Source organism: Pseudoliparis swirei, chromosome 16 (assembly GCF_029220125.1).
Source record: "Pseudoliparis swirei isolate HS2019 ecotype Mariana Trench chromosome 16, NWPU_hadal_v1, whole genome shotgun sequence".
NCBI classification, from domain to species: Eukaryota; Metazoa; Chordata; class Actinopteri; order Perciformes; family Liparidae; genus Pseudoliparis; species Pseudoliparis swirei.
In genome coordinates, this window is record NC_079403.1 from 7,460,983 (window position 1) to 7,482,064 (window position 21,082).

Below are 21,082 nucleotides of genomic sequence, written 5' to 3' on the forward strand. Positions count from 1 at the left end.
AACGCGGTGGAGAAGCATTTCTAATAATATTCCACAAGGATCACACATGGGACTTTTGACTTGGTCTACGAGGAGGGCATAATGCAATAACGTTGCATGAGAAGGGTCTTTTTACAGGCTGTATTCCTTGTGTGAACCGGTGCTCTGTTTGCGGTCACTAATGGGCATCAGAAATTACAGGCCGTGGAATGGCGCCCCGCGGGGGGACTGGCCTCCTCAGCGGAGCGGAGCACTTAGACGGTGTCTGGGAGGCTGCTGGAGGAGGAAGGGGGGAACTCAATGTCACAGCCCTGCCTCATAATTAAAGAAACCCTATTCCTTATCCTCTGTTAGGTGAGCCGTTGCTCGCTGCTCTCTGTGAGGGCTCCCCTGTGGGCGTCTAATACGTGTTGGCCCCAATGTGCATGTGGGCTGATCAGGGCGCCGTGCGAGGGCAGCGGGGCCACGGTTAGAAGAATCACAGACCTCGAAACAGAGAAGAAAAAAAGATGAAGCCTGAAAAGCCAAGAAGTAAGTGCAAGGCAGCCTTTAGGTGTAATTTTAAAAGTTAAGAAATGATCCTTCTGAAATATGACACATTGAAGTTTCTCCCTGTTTATAAATTCAGAGCTCATCGTTGGTCCTTAAGTCTGTCGATTTTTTTCCTGCCTAATCCCTCATTTGAAGTAAATAAAAGTAGTAGAGCTGTCATGGTCAGGTTGTTTTCCTCATCTAGCTCCCGTGCTTTATAATTATTCATATGAAATGTGGTTCTGTTGATGGGCAACAGTCTTATTTTCTGCTTCAGTCAACAGTGCACATTTTGTATTTCTAAAATGTGGAGCGCTTGTTATGTAAGGCAATTTTCTGCCTTCTTAAGAGCCTCCTGTGCATTAATAAGCGGCCGGGCTGAGCTGCGGGGGAGCCGAGGGCCCGTTCATGCTCTGAACCACGCCGCACACACACTGACACCACACAGCATTCAGCTTTATGAGGACAGTGTGATTTTAAAACAGGTGTTATCATGGATGATGGACACATGTGAGGCTCATGTGTATTCAGATCCGTTGGCAACTTCACCTTCGTATTGATGTCACATGTAAGAACACAACTTTCGCCACTATTTGAGGAAACCCAGATTTATTTTTAATTGTTTTTATTTACTCAACTCTATTTACCTGATTAATTATGTTGTCTGACAACTTACAGTCCAAGTGTTTGTTTTTTAAGCCTCGGAGAAATACTAAATACACTCATTAAATATTAATTAACATCAGTGTCCTCATTATTAGACATGGTCCAGCACTTTACTTCTACGACTAAATAAACAAACATATTATTTTGATATTATAATGATAGTTATATTATATTAACTTTGACAAGCACTCAAAACAATTATATTCTGGAAGAAATTTACTGCAAAATCAGTTGAAAAACATCTGTGAATGTTAATAAACTCAGTGATCGTTTTCCAAACCACAGACACCACAGTTGAGTTATGAGACATTTGATAGATAATAGACTCTTTGCTCAAACTGAGTGTTGCCAGTTCCATCGACAAGCTACAGCCATTGGGTCCACAGTTGAGCATGTCATTTTAATTTTGATTTAATACCCCAAGGAATGATGGCGGCCCGTTTCGCTAAATTGAAAAGACGTGGAACTAATCTGCAAAATCAATTAATCGATGTGCAAGGCTCATTTAATACACAAGTTAATATAATGGGAGAGACACCCACCGGCCATAAAAAAAGACACATTCGGAGCAAATTGGACAGTGGAGATTTTAACAGCGGTTGACATAAGTAAAAGTGCACTGCAGTGGAAAAAAGACTGACAGGAGTGTCTGAAGGGGCCTCAGCTGGAGACGAAAGCAGCAAAGATGGGCCCAAGACTTGAAGAGGATGGTGGAGCGAATGGGAGGAGATGGAGGGCAGAATGGCAAGGAGGTGAGGGGAGAGGGAGAGTGCAGACAGCCAGGCCTCTGAAAGGCCGTTGTGGTTGGCAGCCGCTGACCTTGGTGACGACGGGTTTTCACTAGAGGCCTCTAATGAAAGCTGATTGCCGGGGAACAGTGAGGGAGCCAAGGGGTAGAAAGGAGAGCAAGAGAGAGAGTGAGAGAGAGAGAGAAAAAAGGATCGAGGAGAGGCTCAGGTAATTGCAGCACTTGTGGGTCTGAGGCCCTGCGGTCGTGTGATGCCGGGGTCCAGTGGGGAAGAAGAGAGATGTCTGTGGACGCTTTGGTGGTAAATTGTGGAGCACAGGGGTAGGAGGCAGGCCCCTGGGCTGTCATTACCCCGACGAGTGTGCGGCTGGAGAGTGGACAGGCCCAGTGTGGGGCTCTGACAGCGATCAAGGAGACGACTGCGAAGGGGAGACGGAGTCTGACGGAGGAGGAGGACAGGACACCTCCATTTCCAGCTCCCCCCCCCTCCCAAAAACCAGCCAGCCAGACACTGGACCAAGGTCAGAGGCGATTAGCTAACACACAACATGGGGGTGACAAGACTGACAAGAGCCGGTGTTGAAGATGCCGCCCCCGGATGAAGAAAGACATAATGTAAAAAAAGGAAAAGACGACTAATTAGATCGGAGCCAGAGAGAGCGAGAGATGTCGGGGCTCCACTGGATGGCGCAGCAGGGTCAGGAGGGTCCAGGGCATTTGAATAAGGCAGTCGATAGGCTGGCCTAAGCTTCCCGCCGCCACGGATCAGTATGTACTACCTCTCCTCTCCCAGCCTGGGCTGATGTAACTCACTGGAGTGGCAAATTACACCAGACCTACAGCTGTAGCCCGACATTATGATTAATTTGATCAGTAATTTCTCCTGTTTTTCATTTTAATCGCCGCGACCATTCTGCTGTGGCAGGTCTTTCAGATCTAATTAAGATCAATTCCGGTGTAACCGACTTGGCGAGCGCCTTCACCCCGTCAAATCCCTGAGCTCTCTGGGCGTGGAGAAAACCCGCAGCTCTAATCAATCAACTTCCAGCGAAAATCCAGCGGGCTCCCACAATCAGCCCATTAACACACTTAAGCAAATTTCATAATCTCCGCCCGTCTATTTGTCATCACCGTGGTGGCTATTTCAGGCAGCCACCGGCCGCGTCGCACTGCACTCGGCGCGAGACGGAGTGGGCGGGGCAAAGAGGAGAATTCCAACTCTGTTTAAACCAAATTAGATGCAGTAATCGGAGTTCAGACCACTGACTCGAGGGGACACAGTCTGCTGTGGTGTGATTTGCATTCTAATCGGGCTATTAATAAACCAATTAATTAATTCCGTTTCACAAATTAAAAACAGCAAACACTAGAAACTCTGGGGATGTAACACATGCTCAGGATTCCCTCGCTATGGGTTTACCAAGAAGATCACACACCTCCCATGAGATGAGAATTACAATGGGACATTAATTGGAACATAATGAGTGTTTGTCTCTCTGCAGCTCTGTGCTGTATTTCCGGCAAATAGTTGAATGGCGGGGTAATTCAGCCGCCTGAATAATAACGGTGTGTTATCTGTGTAATGCCGATTGTATTATCCTAATTATGACAGACCGGCTCCTCTGGGTGAAGCATGGAAATACCAGAAATGCCCTTCTGTGTGTTCAATTAAAACAAACAAAAGGAGGATAACGCTGGCAATTCACGTGTGTTTGTGAGAAGGTCTCTGCTCAGGGAGTCTGCATGAATATATAAAATGTTAAACTTAAAACGGAAAATCCAATCAATGACCCCGGCGGTGGAGAGAGGAGCTGCTGTTTAAATCCTATTGCATCTTTGAGTGGGTGCTGAGGCTGCGACCTGTCCTTGGGCGAGGCCCTCGCTGGGTGACACAGTCTTTGACAACACCAGCACTGACCCAGAGAAACTAAACCTTTTATGGCCTTTCTGTCTCTCCCACACACACACACACACACACACACACGCACACACACACACACACACACTTCATAATCCTATTTGATGAGGCAATATCTTAATGATACCTGATGTGGCCCCTTTGGCCCCTCTCCAGGGAGCTCTGTCCTCAGTCATCATAATCATCCTCACTGCTTCTTTCAGAAGAAGACGATCCGTATAACGCTAAAGGGTCTCAGCCGTCTCGATGCAGGGAGCTTGTTCTAAAGTAACCTGCTGCCTTTGGGAGTCAGAGAGGGAGAGCACAGGAAATTTAACAAAATAGTGTTTTCCTCATAAATCAGAGACTCATAAGTCGGATGGTCTGATTAGAGTGTATCTGGTATCCAAGGTCTTTGTGCATTGCCTGGTGCAAGCTCAATGTGTGAATCTGTATGTTGGTCAGTAGCTCTTGTATCCACAGTCAGACTGGACAGTGTGTTTGGTGCAATGTAGCGGCTAGCCTTTGGAGCCCATTAAATCCAGAGGCTGTTTTTCCTGCTGAGTCTCACTAGGCCGTGACAGGGCCGGAGAGGGCTGCATGGGGGAAACAAATAGCCCGACTCATCCCGGCCATAAAGAAGGTTGCACCACAACCCAATAAGGGTCTGACGCTGATGAATGTGACCAGGGACAGAAAGGCGACCCTGGCCAGTCTCCACCAGAAATGAAACCACAGGGATATAAAATAGGTTATTATCGTCACCCGGTGACAGCCAAACGGACAGACGGGCCGAGACGGATGGACCGACAAAGTGACTAAAAAGGAGGTTGAGTAGGAAGATTAAGGGACTGATTACAGCCGGATAGTCCAAGGTTAGACAACCTCAGAATCCTTCCTGAATCCGCCGTGAGAGGATCTGAGTCGGGCGTCTTGTCTGGTGGTGAAGTTTGATGTGCTCAGATGTGTCAAAGCTTTAGCAGCAAGATGCATATTCTAATAGCTCCAAATGGACAGACGAGCCGCCGACCCCGATTCAAACGCTGCCGCTTGATGAAGATCAAGTGCGGACAGAGAATTAAGCATCCTGTACGCTGCTTATGCACGTCCTTCCTTGAAGTGGAGAATTACAGAAATTACAAATAGAATGTGTCGAAACTAATTATTTGGGTATTTTTTCTATGCTCCTTTTGATACAATATATTGATGTTGTCACCGATATGCATGGGAGCCTTGTATCTGCATAGAATGGCATAAGTTGAGATATTGCAAAAGCAAAGCACCAATCTTACGCACCGATCGAGAATATTGGATGAATTATATCAGATATTAGTCAGAATTAAACAATGAATCCACATTAAATGTTGTTGCTCATTATTAAGTATACAATTGTAAAAACACAACTTTATAAATCTTCTAGAAAAGTATATTTAACATTTGTAAAAGTCCGAAGTTAATTGATCTCTAAATTGCCCGTAGGTGTGACTGTGAGTATGAATGGTTGTCTGTCTCTACATGTGCCCTGAGATGGACGGGCGGCCTGTCCAGGGTGAACCCTGCCTTCGCTCTATGTCAGCTGGGATCGGCTCCAGCGCCCCGCGACCCTACAAAAAGGATACGCGGTTTGGATAATGAAATGGATAACAAAGTGGTGGTACGTAGCTACAGCCTCATGTGACCCGAGAGGAAAAGAAAAATGATTATGATCAGTTAAAGACATCTTAAATGGACAAAAAAAAAAATTTGATTAAAGAAAAGAAAGTCGGTTCCAGATTGGCATGAGGCCAACTCTATTAGCTGGGGTATCAGAATGAGTTGGACTGGTGCAGCTCTCGGACTCACCGGCAGAGGCATGGGTGGGGTGACGGGCGAAGAAAGGCTGCGGGCCGGCGACTGGTTGGGCCGGTGCGGCGGGGAGTGCTGCGGCTGTCCAGAGGTGGAGGAGCAGGTGGAGCCCGGAGACGAGACGGAGGTCTGCTGGTGGCCGGGCGGGGTCATGTGATGCTGGGATGACAGCTGGTTCTGGGTGTGGGCGAGGGTCTGTTGGTGATGGTGCTGTTGTTGCTGTTGTTGTTGTTGCTGCTGGTGGTGGTGGTGCTGCATCTGCTGGAGCTGCTGCAGGTGTTGGAGCTGGGAGCTCAGTGATGAGGTAGCTGTTGATGAAAGAAGAGAGAGTTGTTTTATTCATCTGTGCTGGAGACCTGAACTCCCCATATAGAGAGCAACACATGCAAATCAAAGTGGAACTGACAACATGTGTTTTAGCACAGAAACATCAAGCCCTCATTATTTGAAGAACATCACACCTCAGATAGAAACACCATAGACACGGGGGTGTGGGATGTATAGCATGAACTGTGAGAGACAGATGCAAATTGCATGGAGCCAAAACAAGGTCCTCCAGGGTTTTTAGGCTGCATGATAGAGTTAGGGAATTTAATTTAGCTAGTTGGAGGACAAAGCTATCAAGTCTGACTGATATAATTGCTCTCACCGGAGCCAAAAGTCTTCATTGTCACTTGGAGAATGTCAGAATCTTTGGTTTAATGGCTTAAAATCTCATAAGAAAGAGACATCCATCTTCAATGGAGGACTTCAGAAATAAACCCATTAACTAATTGGATCCGATAATGGAGCACCATTAGAACTTAATTTCTACATTTAAATGCTTATACATTTTTATGCTGTTTAAAAAAAGCACTCCGGCTGAGCCGGCCTGCAGCCGCACCGGCATTCAGATACTCCAGCGGAGCCGGAATGTCCACCTCAAATATAAGAGGGACAACAAGTAATGTCTGCTAAAGGTATGAGCTGTGATACTATATGTGGAGAATCGGGCTAAAAAACAACATCCAGGCTGACCTTCACAGCTCTTTAAATAGAAAAAAAGGACAAGCTGAGTTTCCACACAGATATGATGGAGAGAAGGGTTTTTATAACGGTGCTCACATTCAGAAACATCTTCACTGCCCTTTTTCAGTCAAAATAAATCTCTAAAAGAAACTGTATTCTACATAAAAAATGTATTTACACAGCGAGCAAATGGGCCATGCTGAATGCAAAGGGAATAAAATAAACAAATATCCATGACTTTAGAAACATATTGTTCCTACTTACAGTGAATCTGTTGCCTTTGACTGTGTGGTTTTACAGCTTTGTTTCGAAGACAAAAGGAGAACACAAACAGATCACAACATGATTTCCTCAGAATTAAAAGAGGAAACGAGCTCGGAGGGGACAAGAGTCCGATGCGTGTGATGGAGGTCAACATATTTGTATCAGAAGATAGAAATACAGGGTAAAGCATACATGTTATAAACTGTACTTGTGCAATATCTATAGCTCATTATCTTAGACTTATCAAACTGGAAAAGAAATCCAACTACACATTAAAAAGGATTGAAAAGTAAAAAATGATAACTAATTAAATAGCACAAAGGCAACTATTTTTCTCTCTAAACTAATTGAATGAAACACGTTGAAGAGAGCGCTCACTACATCTTAATACATGACATGAGGACAAAGCGCATACACAGTGTACCACGACACACAAAGGCATCACTAACAATAGAGCGTTGTGGAACATCTGTTGATAATGCAGCAGAACAATTGTGAACACAGGCGGAGGCGAGCTTCTATACATAAAGAATCGATGCACTTCAATAATTTACGTATGGTTGCCTCATAAAAGATGAATAAAACATCAGGGCAGACACGTCTTTGATCAGCGTGGTCACTCAGACTCCAGGACGGACACATATGAACATTTGATGAACATCAGATCCTCCTCCTCTTTCCTCACAAGCGCAGCAAAAGAAAGCCAGCGTCTCTCGGCCAGTAAACAGCACACTGTTATATTTCTTCTACCTTTTTGACACATTGACACCTCTCTAACCCCCCACCCCCCCATTATGAATTATATATCAACTGTGCAAACGGCAAAAGAGTCCAATTCTCACTTGAAATGTTTGGGCAAGTTGTCGAGCAACAGGGCCGGCTCTTCGTTCCCTTTGCGGCTTCGCTGCGACAAAGTGTTGAGCCCTTTTTAAAAAGATGGACTCAGAGGGAACAAAGGAGGGCGAAAATGAGATTTCTGTCAAGAAATTATCCAAAAAACGGGCGTAAGATCAAAGACGACTGAAGAATTTCCTGCAGCGCCAACCATTACGTCGAGGAACAAGAGGTACAACGCAAAGAATGAGGCACAAAAAAATATATATACAGAGGGAACATGGAAGAAGCCCCATGTGGCCTTATTATAAGGGCGACAGCGCAGGTATTTTATTCTTTAACAGCAGTGCTTTATAAATTCTGTCATCTTGTTAAGATCGTCAGGACCACTGACCCTCCCTCCCCCTCTAACGGGGCAACTGGCATCTGGAAGCTCGTTCTTTTAACCGCAGCTGTCTGGTTGCTTTGGTCGAGCACATGATCCAAACGGCTCGTCTCAGCTAATTGTTTGCGCTCCTTCCTCCAGCAGACACGAGGAGGCCGGGGCCGAGAGCGGGGGCCTCACGCATGATGGAGAGAGGGCCAAAGGGGGCCGGGATCCTAACCGGCTCATTATATCTCCCACTGTCTCTTTGTTGTGTTTCGTATTCACCAGTTCTGCCGACCGCAACGCGTGCAGCGCTCCCACTTGATCATCGCGCCCGAGGGGGTGTGTGAGTGCAAGGGGTCCCATTTCACTGTTGTCACAACTCGCCTGTGCTAATGTTTATAATGAGGAATGAGCCAGATCGTAAAAAGGGAGCCGCGCAGCTCACTAAATGATCAGCTACGAGCGGAACTGTGGCATTGTGTGCTCCGTTTGACCGTTTAACGACAGTCGTTTGGGACCACGTGACTCCGGCAACGAGAAGTCGACGCACGGAGAAATTCTCCGACCGTCTCTTTTCTTTTTTTTTTTCTTTTTGTGCGTTATAGCGCCACAGTAGAAATCAACTGTTATCTTTGGCTGTCCCGGCCCCAGCTTCTGAAGTACTGGAGGACGAAGCGAGACTGATTGTCAGAGGTCGCGAGGCTAGGTCAAAGTCTGCTCATTCGTCAGACAAAATGCTATTTTTGTTTCCTGTGCGGTTGAGGAGTGAAGGTGGGGGGGAGGCAGCCTGCTCTCTCATTACCAGCGCTATCCCAGCAGTCCCTGCCAACCCCCCTATTACGGCACTTTTCTCTCTGGGGCTGATTCGACTCCTTGTTTCCCTCTCAATGCACAACACCTTGCTTTACAAGCATTCCCATATACCGTTTGTGTTTGTGACTGTTTGTAATGTCGCTGAGCAGGTGGCGTCCAGGCAGCATCCAGACATCTTAAATATCTGCCACATTGATAACTAGTAAACCGATGTGTGAACTTTGCGGTACGAGCGAGACATTAATGCTGAAAGACAAAGCGGCGCAGCGTGTTTGTTGTGCGTGGATGAAAGTGGCGCGAGATGCACACGGCATAACATCCCCGTTTCACCTCCAGCTAAGCAGCCGCTGCAAATGAAGAAATATATATTGATGCATTTAGAAAGTTTATCGGAATAGGTGCCCATCATATTATAACCCTTAGAAAAGGCCCAGCCAAGGCCAACAGGAAGTGTGACTACAGTCATTATGTCCTCATAAAAGGAGCGCAGTGATTAACTCATGGCACAGGAATTCAAGTTTCCTGCGGGTCGAAAAGGAAAACAGACTGTACAAACCTCCGGTGAGAATGTATTGAGTTCACAAGGATGAATACAATCCAGTGGCCTTTATGTCAGATCGGTGTGTGTGTGTGTGTGTGTACTGAATGCTTTTCTTGAAGAAATAATTGCCGTTGGAATACGTGCGTCGACCTGCTGCTGTGGAGCTCAGTTTCTTTTGGCAGCATTTAGTGGCGCTGTACATTAAGAGCTCATCAGAAGCTGCAGATGAGCCTGTCAACAGTTAATGAAATTGTCCAATGGGACCCGCCCTGTGTTTTTTTTAGGAACTGCTTTCGTCTAAACAGGGCTGTCATTCTCCAACCAGAGAGGTGAGAGGGGACAAACAAGCTCCCCATTACTGCTCCGCCTCACGTTCCGCTACGGGAGTCCATAAACCACCGTCTCAATTGCCTTTTCAGAGAGTCACACTGATAATTACTCCACTGGAGGTAAGGAGATTTAGCCTCTATGAGATCTGGTAATTACAAATGTGGTCAAAGGAAGGTCATTTTTACTCTGCGGATTAGATCGGAGCCCTCGTCGCTCACTGATGGAGTGGATAACATCGCTGCTTCTGCTCCTTGCGGTCACAGCTCTGATCTACGCCGGTCACTTTGATGGCACAGAACAAAACATGCATTATTTTTATTCGTGATCAATCTGTCGATTACGTTTTCCTCTTAATAATTTATTTAGCCAATAAACTGTAAATGTTTACACAACTCAAAGTTTTGTTTGACATAAAAAAGAAAAAAATGTGCGATATTGAAATATCGGGAACAAAGAAATAAAATATTCGACGGTAAAAGTACTTAGAAATATGTGAGTGTTATATTAGTGTTTTACGTGTTACAGTGTGTTTCTATGACGGATGCATTCGTGTGTAAGTAGCTTCTTACTGTTCTCGCAGGTAAAGGTGGAGCAACTATTTTGTACGCTGCCGTTTCATTTAGAACAATTCAGAATGCGTCGTTAGCTTTTGTACAATCGAAATGTGTAAACTGTAGCGTCCAGATTAATGCAGAGGAGTAAAAATAGGTTCAGAGCACACATTTGTGTTACATCCCTTTTCCCAGCGAGTCCAAACAGTTGGTAATCACTTTGAAGACATGGAAAATAGACTCCTGCCTCGGCGGTGGCTGGAATAAACATGGAGAAAATGAAACTTTAAAAAGGAACTAGTGAGCTCCTGAATGAAAGCATTACTCCGAGCCACAGCAGGCACAACCACTGCTTCAGTCCAGGGGAACTCAGCCACTGCAAAAAATAAATAAAAAATAGGCAGTTAAGATTTGAGTGGAGTTGCGGAGCCACGGGATTTTAGAGAGTAAACCACATCGCTTGTCGGGATCCAGAGATAATGCTTTCACTTTGTGATGCAAGCCAATGTCAAGCTGCGTTGTAGAGTCCTCACGCTGGGGAAGCGTCTCAAAGCATCAAACCCTCTCCATGGAGATGTTACACATGCAAGAAAATCCCTGTGTGCTTGATAATGTTGCCCTCTTCTGTGTCGCTCACGCAAGGTTTATCGATTTCCAAAGTGTGGTCCGGGGACCGTTCGGGGCCCTTGTGAGAGTTCCAGGGGGTCCCTAGCAAAGGAAGTTCTTGTTTAATTTCACGATTGCCTTCCTGAGATAAAATAATATTGCAGCCTGTTCTGCCTTTTAATACGGATCTGTGCAATCAAACGGTGCTAATAAGGCAGAAAGTTTGCATGTTTTCTTTCAAACTGTATGAATAATTTCACAAATAAATCAAACTCTCTCTGCTTGAAGGTTTCTTTATCAGTGAAATGAGTTGGTTTGGTCTGATTCAAAGAAAAAACAAACTAACTGAAAAGAAGAAGAAAAAAAAGAGAACGATTTATTACCGACAGTACATCTTGAGCCTTCTATTCATTAATTATAAAGAAGTGCTTCGTCATGTGATCGAATCAGGTTTTAAGTGTTCGCCCTAGATGAGAACAGACAGCAGCCTTGTGCCATGAATGGCTTTCTAAAAGTGAAGTATTTTGAAACCCATTACCTCTAATTATGCAAAATGTTCTGAAATCTAATTAAGGACCACACAAACAAGTTTTCTTGTGCACATTGAGGGTTCCCCCCTGTTTTTGGACACGATGAGTTCCAATCTGGACTCAGATATGTGGACAGTTTGTGATAATGTGTCAGGGTCAGGGGTCCAGCGCTTTTGTCCTTCAGAATCCAGAACGTGCCGGAGCCCCGCCACCCTCCCCTCGTTTGTAGAAAAAGAGAGCGCGTCTGCCTGCCAGGACAGACTGGATTATTACAGCGTGTTCATGGTCCCATCATGTGTCGTCAGACCAAAGCAGAGGCCGCAAGTAAAAGCCTCATGCAAAATTTATGTTCATGCGGCTGTTTCAGTCGGTGGAAAAATCAATATTGCGGGGCTGATGCACGGAGATGACTGAGTGCTCTCTGACTGACAGTAAAAGCTGAGAGAGATTGAGGGGCTACATTTACTGCGAGTGGAGTACAGTTGCTCTAATAGTCTAATGCCCCCTAAATTTGAATATCATGGTGGATTATTTTGGGAACAAGTTGGATTTTGAGGGCTTGAACAAATTCTAGAAAAGAGAATAAAATGAGGAATGAGCCGCCTTGTTTTCAAATCGTCTAAAACACATCTTGCGTTGTGGTTTCTGAGCAGCTCCAGTATTGTATATTATGGGGTTATTAAGCCTTCCTTTCCTTTCCAATTTACACGGATATAAAATGATTGTTAAATAATCAAAAGACAATGTGGGTATGAGGACATCAGAGGGATTTTGCTCCGCGCCGCTCCGCTTACATATGCTTTTGATAGCGTACCACATATCCACAGTGCATTTGGGGAGGAATGTGAGAAGAGACCGAAAGAAAGTGAGAAAAAGAAATTCAGTGGGATGAAATAACCCCAAACAATGGGATTTGCTTTCCATTCTTCTGCCTCCATCTTCTGTCTTTAATTATTCCCTTTGGTTGTCTGAGAGAGCGTGTAAGCACTTTCACACAGCACAACATGCCCAGCAGCACAACACTGTCTGCCTCAGTGATGTGGAGACTTCTGAGTGACACTGAGCCTCTTGTGATTATTAATGCTGTTTAATACAACACAGGGCAGCCGCTGTGATGGAGGGAAGAAACAGATTTCAAAATGAAATGCACGCATTCGAAATGCAATGTGAGTGGAATGATGTACAACACGAGCCCTGCACTTGAGATACGTTCTCCCCGCGCGACATAAACAATGTGTACACCGAGCGGTGAAGGCTAATATTTTGAAGACGCACCGCTGGAAAATGTGTATTTGATAACACGTAGCAACTGAGCGGTGTTCTGTACACAACATTTAATGGAACCTCAGCTGATCCTGGTGAATTTTCATCTCTCAATCACACGTTACTAACTCTGCTTTCTCCCCCCCTCCTTTTTTTTACTTACGTCTCATGGGTCATCGGGGACTGACACGACACACATCTCTCCCCTCTGCCTGATGGATGGTCTGGGAATGCCTGCTCTCTGCTCCACTACTGTCCTGTCCTGTTGAGACTCCTCCCTCCTCCTCCCCACCATCTGCCTGATGGATCGTGGAGGTCTGGAATATGGAATATGCCTACTATGAACTATTATTCATGCATATTCATTATTTGTATTTTTTTTTAAATCTAATAATTCTGTACTCACATTATCTATCTATCCATCTCATCCATCCAGAGAGAGCTCTCCTCTCCTCTCCCTCCAGGTTTCTTTTTTTTTTTTTTCCTTTTTATTTGGGAGTTTTTCCTGGTGATGTGAGTTTTTGGGGGGGGGATGTCTATGTAGATTTGTGTGTAAACAGACAAAAAACAATTAATTTGTGAAATTGGGCTATACAAATAAACTGAATTGAAACTGAATCCTTTTGTGCCGGTTTAGTAGTTTCTTCCAGAGTCGTATATACGAGATATTTGAGAGCCCAGAACGATGTATGATGAATGAAGTAGCATGCTACTTATACGCTTATCGGGCTCACTGACTAGCAACAGGTTCAGCAAAGGGCAGCGGCAGTAAATGAAATTCCGCACCGGGACAATATATCATCAAAAGAAATGTATGCACCCAGAAACTTACAAGCCTTCTTCAGATGCGGACAAGGTGCCTGGCGGGGTTGGGGGAGGGAGGATAGGGTGTGTGGGGGGGGGGGGGAATAGGAAAATAAAAATAGGGGGGGAGGTTTTTTTTCTTTTCTGGATGGGTGACGAGCAAGCAAGGGGAAGCAGCAGATTTTGTTGAATCAGTGTCTTTTTAACCATTTCACTGCAGCTGCAAAATGAAAATACCGGGGCTAATTTCACAGTGAGAGCTCACTGAACAAAACCCCCCACGGTCTGTGGAAAAAAGTGTGCTAAGTCTACTTTGTCATTGTGAATTACGGCGGTGTAATTCAGGAAGCGGGCTTGCGTGTATGAGAAGGGAAACAAGTGGAGGATGTGTTCAGAAAGAAAGAAAGAATGAAAGGAGGAAGATGATTCTCCTTTCATCTTCCTCCCTCGCTGGTGATAGTGAGTTTTACTTATGAAAGTAACAGATATCTCTCTCTCCAGACACGCCGCCCTGTACTGATGCCACAGGATCCATCTGTGATGTGTCTGCAGTTAGTCCAGGAATAGCCCCCACGGGACTTAACACACTCCTAAGGCCTCCCACGGGACCTTTTAAGCTGCAGTGATACTGATAAAAGCTCCACATATCTGGCCCCCAGATACCTCCATCATTAATTAACGTAATTAGGCCCTGGTCAGCAATTAGTAACCACAGATAGCTTTTAGCAGCGGCTGAGGCGTCCATGCTGGTGAGGGGTTTGGTTCCACACCATCTGCTGACAAATGTCACCGCAGGACTCTTCGGTTTCCCAGACGGGGAACCGGAGAGTCGTGTTTAAAGATGACCTCTGTGTGATCCTGACCGGCTCCCAGACTCCCACAGCCCGTCTCCTGCTGCCGCTTTGTTTGGTCTTCTCACTTCTTTGGTTCTGTTCCCTTTCACGCACAGAGGGCCGAGCTCTATGAAAATCCATACATGCTGTACACGGCCAGAGTGGGAAAAGGAAACATTCACTGCACAAGGTATCGATCAAAATTAGAACATCTGGGCTGAGAGTAAGTAGTATTGATTAGAGCGTAATGCTACATTGATTTGCTTGTATTATTAAGTCCATGATTGATCCATATTGATAAGATGTTAGTTTAAATTATAATGTCACATTAAAAGTGCAGATACAGTGTATCAAAATGAAGCTGTACATATAGTAGCATTGAGTAGGTGTTCACAACAAATCATTACTCAAGTGAATTATTTATATCAGGACATTCCTGAATGCAAAGTACTAACATTAACAAAAGCAAACACTGACTGTAAAATGGAAGACATATTCACACGCAAATGTGGCATTCATACTAGTATACAGCAGTGTGTGCATTTCATCCCGTCGCAGAGGTTTGTGGTTTGAGTTGCTCTGCGTAAAAACACTGGTACAAACCTTCGAGAACAGATCATGCCATAACTCACATTACTGGCGAATGGGAAATAAAGGATGCAGCTGTGCTATTTTACACAATTCCACATTTGAAGCAATCGGTGATAACACCATTTTCATTCCGCTTCAGTCCCATAAAATTACCATTAACATTACAAGCCATGCAGAACACAGATAAATGTAAAATGTCACCCAGTTCTGCCAGGCGGGAATTCCAGTTCCACAAGATTAGCATCCCTGTCTGCTCTCTCCCACTGCACCTTGTCTAATATTTCATTTACAACATTTCATAAGTTCATTTTCCCCTCAGCGACCATGTAAAATCACAAATCAATTTTCATTTAAAATGCTTGACTACAGATTGTTGCTGAAAGCCACTGAATTGCGCCTCAACAATAAGGCAGACCTTTAGCAAATCTTTTGGAAATAGTCTGGCCGGAAAGCGGAGGGAAAAAAAGTGAGATGTCATTTCTACAAAACAACTCCGGGGTCAAGTGGTCAAGGCATTTACTGGAAGCACCGTAAGGGCTGAAATATCATGAAAACAATACACATTATGGCCTGTAATTGTTTTCCGTTCCACGACTCATTTATTTAAACCTCAGACTTGTGATCAACTGGCCGACTCACCAGGAACAAAATGCTTATTATTATTATGATGAAAAGATGAACATATTGGTTGGGCATAATTGTTTGGGACATAAAATCCATATTTATAAATGCAACAATCTAAATTTGCTGAATATTTCTTGAGGAAATCAATGTGCAGAAGATTTTGGAAAAAGTTCAGATAATTGAGATTTTAGAAGAAATACTAACAGAACTTGGAATATCTTTCAATGGCAAACTGTTAATTTAGTTGGACGGACACAACAGTATAGGCATGTTCCACATTTAGGTAAATGCACCGGGGAACGGGTCATCTCTTACAGGACAGGAGCTAAGGGAGTAGAACACAGCCGGATTAAAATGGAATCATTCTACAACTATTAATTTGTTTGGAAGCTAATTTGAAAATGTGTCATGTTGGCATTCAAAACCTATTCTGTCCTAATAAAAATAAAAAATAAATTTAAATGAATGCAGTGCACAGCCTGCATACACAGTGTGTAATGTAGAGGGACTGTCTTGTAGACTGTGTGTTCATGGCAAGAGGTTTGCAAAAAGCCTCCCTCAGTGTTTACCAGCGAGGGCAGATGTCAGGGTTAGCTGTGGAGGAGCAGCCACAGCCACATCTGATTAACAATATTATTGTCCTCCTCCACACCGCCATAAAGACTCATCCTCCCCCCTTTCCTTTTCTTTCTTTCTATTTCAGGCTCTGGCAGTGTGCTGTTCTGTGGCTCGGCCGAGCCAGAGTGACACCGCCACCGTCCACAGAAACAAAACCCCAGCCGAGAGCCAAAAGGTTAAGACAAACAGCGCGGCTGCGTCCGATCAGACGGAAAATATCTTGGGATACAGAGATTAAAATAATATTGCTGTGTATTCAAATACACTGTGCAGCATTTGTTCTGATATTTCTGTGCAATTATGAAATAGATCCAAGTTGAATTCAGAACAAATCATTCGCACATCTGCGGCAAGTGAAACACCAGAGAAGAAATTTACTTACATCTCAGCTTCAAAAAAGACATCAGAGTATAAATCGTGCGTCTCGTGGGAGTGTCAGTGTGTCCGACCTGCAGGTACATTAAACCTGCGCTTCAGCCGGAGTGTAAATCTGTGTGTTGGATTCTAACCCTCTCAACTCTCCTCTGTACATTTCGATTGGCGATTCCCCCCCTTCCGTCGCCAAACTGTCACAAAGGCAGTAACCCCGCACGTTTCCAAGCTGCTTATTGAAGACAAACAATAAAACCACTGGCAGAGATGGGAACCCGGGTGCCATATCTGCTGGGACTGCCTGGCGAACCTCCCTGTGCCTGCGCTTCATCTCCAGCAGCACCTCTCACTCTCAATTATTTGGCTGCTGTCACAACAAATCAATCAAATTACCGCTCCAGGACTGTGTGCAGCTGCTCCTATCGCACCGCTAGTTGCATTAGCTTTGAAATGTACGAGGTCTACATTTTATCACTGTTATTTATTTAATGCGGCTCTCTCCCCTGTGAGTCATCTTACAACCACAGCAAAGTTAAATCATTAAAGGACGACGTGGAACACACACTGCCTGAGAACACTTCGAATTAAACAGCGATAAGGGAGAAGGGATGGGTCTGGCCTCTATTGTGTTAAAATGGCAGGTGTTGATGTGAGGAAATGTGGACCGCTTGCCTTTGGTCCTCCTCTTAATGCCCTCCACTCGTGGCTGAATGTGCACACAACAAATGGCTTATTTATTTTCTTTGCCCCAAAATGATTCGACAAATTCACACATGAGGAAAAAGAAACGCGCACCGCGCAACCAGTGCGGCTGTAACGAACCCTAAAAGGATGTTTGAAATTCTCTAGTTCCGATAATGTGATGTGTAAAGGGACACAGAGGCATCCCCGCAGCAGACAGGGGTTAAGTCAGTGGCCCGGCCCGGTGATCTAACCTCTTAAAGGAGCAGCAGTCAGCCGAGGCAGAAGAGATTCAGTCTGACATGTCTTACGAGTGTGGAAACAGTCGGCTCTCCCCCGAGGAGCCCGCCCTTTGGTGCAATAATGAGCAGAGTGATTTCCCTAATTTGTATCGTACCAACAACCGGCAACCTGAACGTGTTCATCAAAACGGCAGACATGCCTTTGATTGGCACCGACACCGGGTCTCATTACCGCAGGTGAGTGGGATGCCGACCTTTATCGGGAAGCCTGAGTGCTGTTTTGTGTTTCCTGCGGACGAGTACAGAGGAACAATGCTCCCTCCTCACCAGTAGAACTCAGCTCTCTGATGTGAGGCGCTGCCTGGCTTTCTGCTCAGAGCAAATAAGATGGGATATGCTTATTAATATGAAAGCGCTGCAGTAAACTTGCTTCTTGCATTAGCTTTGAGTGAGTCTTCGGGAAGAAGACGAGACAGATGAGACTTTGTTCTGCTTCCTCCCACTGGGCGTTACACGTACAGTGCTCTCATACATCTAGTTTTACAAGTAGGGTAATCATGTTTGGCTTGTTATAAAATCATGTGAAATAATAAACCTATTAAAAATGCATCGCAAAGTTAGCATCACATCAAACAACAACAAAAAGACCTGTACGTGTTCTGTCTGCATCAGTTGCACATACTTATCTTTGAAATTGTGAAAATCCTGTATGTTTTTTTTTATACTCACACGAGCTGTCACAATTACGGAACTCTAGCATGACCCAGCCTAGTTTTTGCATCTGTGAAGTCAGCGAGAATAGTGTGCACTCTGTCACTAAAGATAACTTTCTCCCTTGTTTAGTTTCATTGGATTTTTTTTTTTTTTTACTGCATGTTTGCAGACATAAATCATTCTGAAAAAGAACCAGTTACACTGGTGCCTGTGTTTACCGAGTCCGCCACGAGATGCTGCTCCGTTTTATTTAAGCTCCAAATGTATAGCACAACCCCATTACAGTGATAGTTATTCCTCGCAGTGGGAGAGAGCTGCCCTCCTAAAGCTCACAGCGGTTCAGCCGGTCCCCTCTTGTCAACCAGCATGCCGACAGAGCCAGCTTTGACGAGCACGATCAAAGATGCTGTTGCTACTATTTCATCTGATTTGATGCTCTCGTTTGATTTCCATCATTAAAACAGAATGTGAAAATATACGATATGCAAGAACAACGTGGACTGAATAGAAAACAAAACGTATTCTAATAGGACTTCACATTCTCAATACTATGACTATGAGACGACAAACAAGCTTGCCGGCTCTCATGTAAATAATTCAATTCCTCCCCCCTCAGCCGCCCGTTCAGCAAGACAAACAGCCTGATTAGTTGGTCATTAGCTGCCTCATTACATTTAAATACAGCCATTGGCTGGGCTCCTCCCGGAGTCTCATTACGGCGCCTCACAGTTGTCTCGTGTCTGATCTGACGCTAATTAGCTAACAGCGTGAGCGCTGTAAAGCACACTTGCTCCCGAGGTCGTGAAATGAGCCGACTGCTCCCTGGCGCCGTATTATATGTGTGATTAATCAGGCCCGGAGACCCGGAGGGGAAGCGGAGGGGAAGCGGAGGGTGGGGTGGGGGGGGGTGCTGTGCCAGCAGGCCTCATTCAGCGGCGCCGTGATGAGCTCAGACAGGGCAGAGCGGAGGAGCGTCGCGTGGCTCGAGGCGCCCGGACACAGTCAAGACATTTAGCTTCACTCGTGACTTGTGTCACTTTCTCCCCGCGGCGGGCCCTTCAACGCATCCCCTTTCGATAAGAGGACGTGCGGACTGTCAGTCCACACGCTTAAAGAAAGATCTGCCACTGAGGCATTTCTCGACAACATTTCTTTTGTTTTTGTTTGTTGCTATCTCTCGTGGATGAGGAATTTTATCAGCACATTGGATTCCAGGCTGTCTGTCGGTTTGATTGTCAGTGGACAATAAGGATGACCGAGAGGCGTTTGTGTTGCCGTTCTGACACCCTGACAATGTGTTTGTCAATCAGTTCATCAGATCCCCGAAGCCTCTGGGTTGTTCCTCGTGCACTAGGAGGAAGATCTGTTGAAGTGTGAGTCAGACGGGCCTGCTGGGACCATTATCGTCCACTACTGATGGATACATTGAAGGGCTCGGTGGATAGACGCAGGTTTATTAAAAGCTCTGCCCACAGCGATGGCTGCTGTTATTTATGCATGTTTGTGTCCATTAGGCTTCTACCTCCACATTTCCTCACTCAGGGCATCTGTCCATCCATTTCCCCACACGAGGGGAGCTTTCCCTGCACTTTGTGCTGCACTGGCATTATTGTAATCTCCGTCCCAAAAAACGCACTGCTTTACATGTAGCCTGGCATCTTTTTACATTTGTGCATCTCTCTCATCCAAGATTTATGACTGACGGTTCCCCCATCCATCCCTCAATCTAATGGTATAAAATAGAGACAATGTTTTAAACATTAAAATGAAAACCATTTACAACTATGATCAAAAGAGAACACTTGGGCATTAAAGTTTAAAGGCAAGGATGAGTACAGCCATGTGGATGGACAGATGAGGTGGAAAAAAAGATAAAAAAGTGAAGCGCAGAGCACTCTTGTGTAGAGGAAAGAGGCATAAAGTGCTTTTGCGCTGCGCTGCAAAACGTTGACCTGTAATTAATACGGTTGTTCCTTCGGGCAGTTGAGGATAGCGGCTTTTTGGGATTCAAACCCCTGAAGGATTCTTACCTATTCAAGAGCTTTGTAAAACATTTTCATTGAATAAAAAAAATAAAAAAACGTGCCTATGTCATACAATGGATGTATAACAAGTTGTTGGTCGGGATCATTAATTGTTGTATTTATTACTAATCAGAATTGAGTCCAATACAGAAAAACCTTCAATTTTCTCGAGTACCTGAATTATTTTCTAATTTCTACACGGGATGCACGTTGACCCTGTTGTCTCTGCTTGTCGACGCTGCCCTTTTTCTTACCTTGCAGGTTCTGGAGAGGGAGTGTCATGATGCCCCCTGCAGCAGCAGCAGCCACCAGGCTCTGGATGTTGGCTGTGGGCAGGGAGAGGACGAGGCCCTGCTGGCCGCCCGCGTTGAAGGGGATGAGGATGGGCTGGTTCATGCCTGGCCCCGCCCCCGACATCACGCCACCCACTACGTTGGCCAGCTGCTGGGCCACCAGGAGAGACTGCAGCAGAAACACACAACACACATACATTATTAATAATAATAATAATAATAATATAAAATCCCAGATGTTTTTCCCTTTAATGCATTTCATATCACCAAAATGATCATTAATATAGTTGGGCGGGAAGAGTTGTGTATAATATAGTCCTTCTTAATAAACACTGACACTTTTGATCAGTTCAAATAACTATATTTGAGGTAGAGAGACAAGAAGTAAGTTCTATACTGTCCCATTTTTATACCCCGACCCTACTTTATAAAGACCTGATGAAATGAAAAATACATCTTCAAGTTGTAATATTCTGTCCCTGTGAAGTATACAAATATTTTGGATAACTC

The 21,082-nt window shown here is 44.9% G+C and overlaps 1 protein-coding gene across 1 annotated transcript in view; it reads right to left on the reverse strand.

Moving 5' to 3' along the window:
* The window catches only part of pou6f2 (POU class 6 homeobox 2), a 69,832-nt gene that overhangs the window by 23,701 nt on the left and 25,049 nt on the right, over positions 1-21,082 (reverse strand). Inside the window, exons 5-6 of the mRNA XM_056433943.1 lie at positions 20,534-20,741; positions 5,664-5,974 (exon numbers count right to left, since the gene is read on the reverse strand). Coding sequence (XP_056289918.1) covers positions 5,664-5,974; positions 20,534-20,741 — 519 coding nt within the window. The remainder of the gene's footprint in view (positions 1-5,663; positions 5,975-20,533; positions 20,742-21,082) is intronic.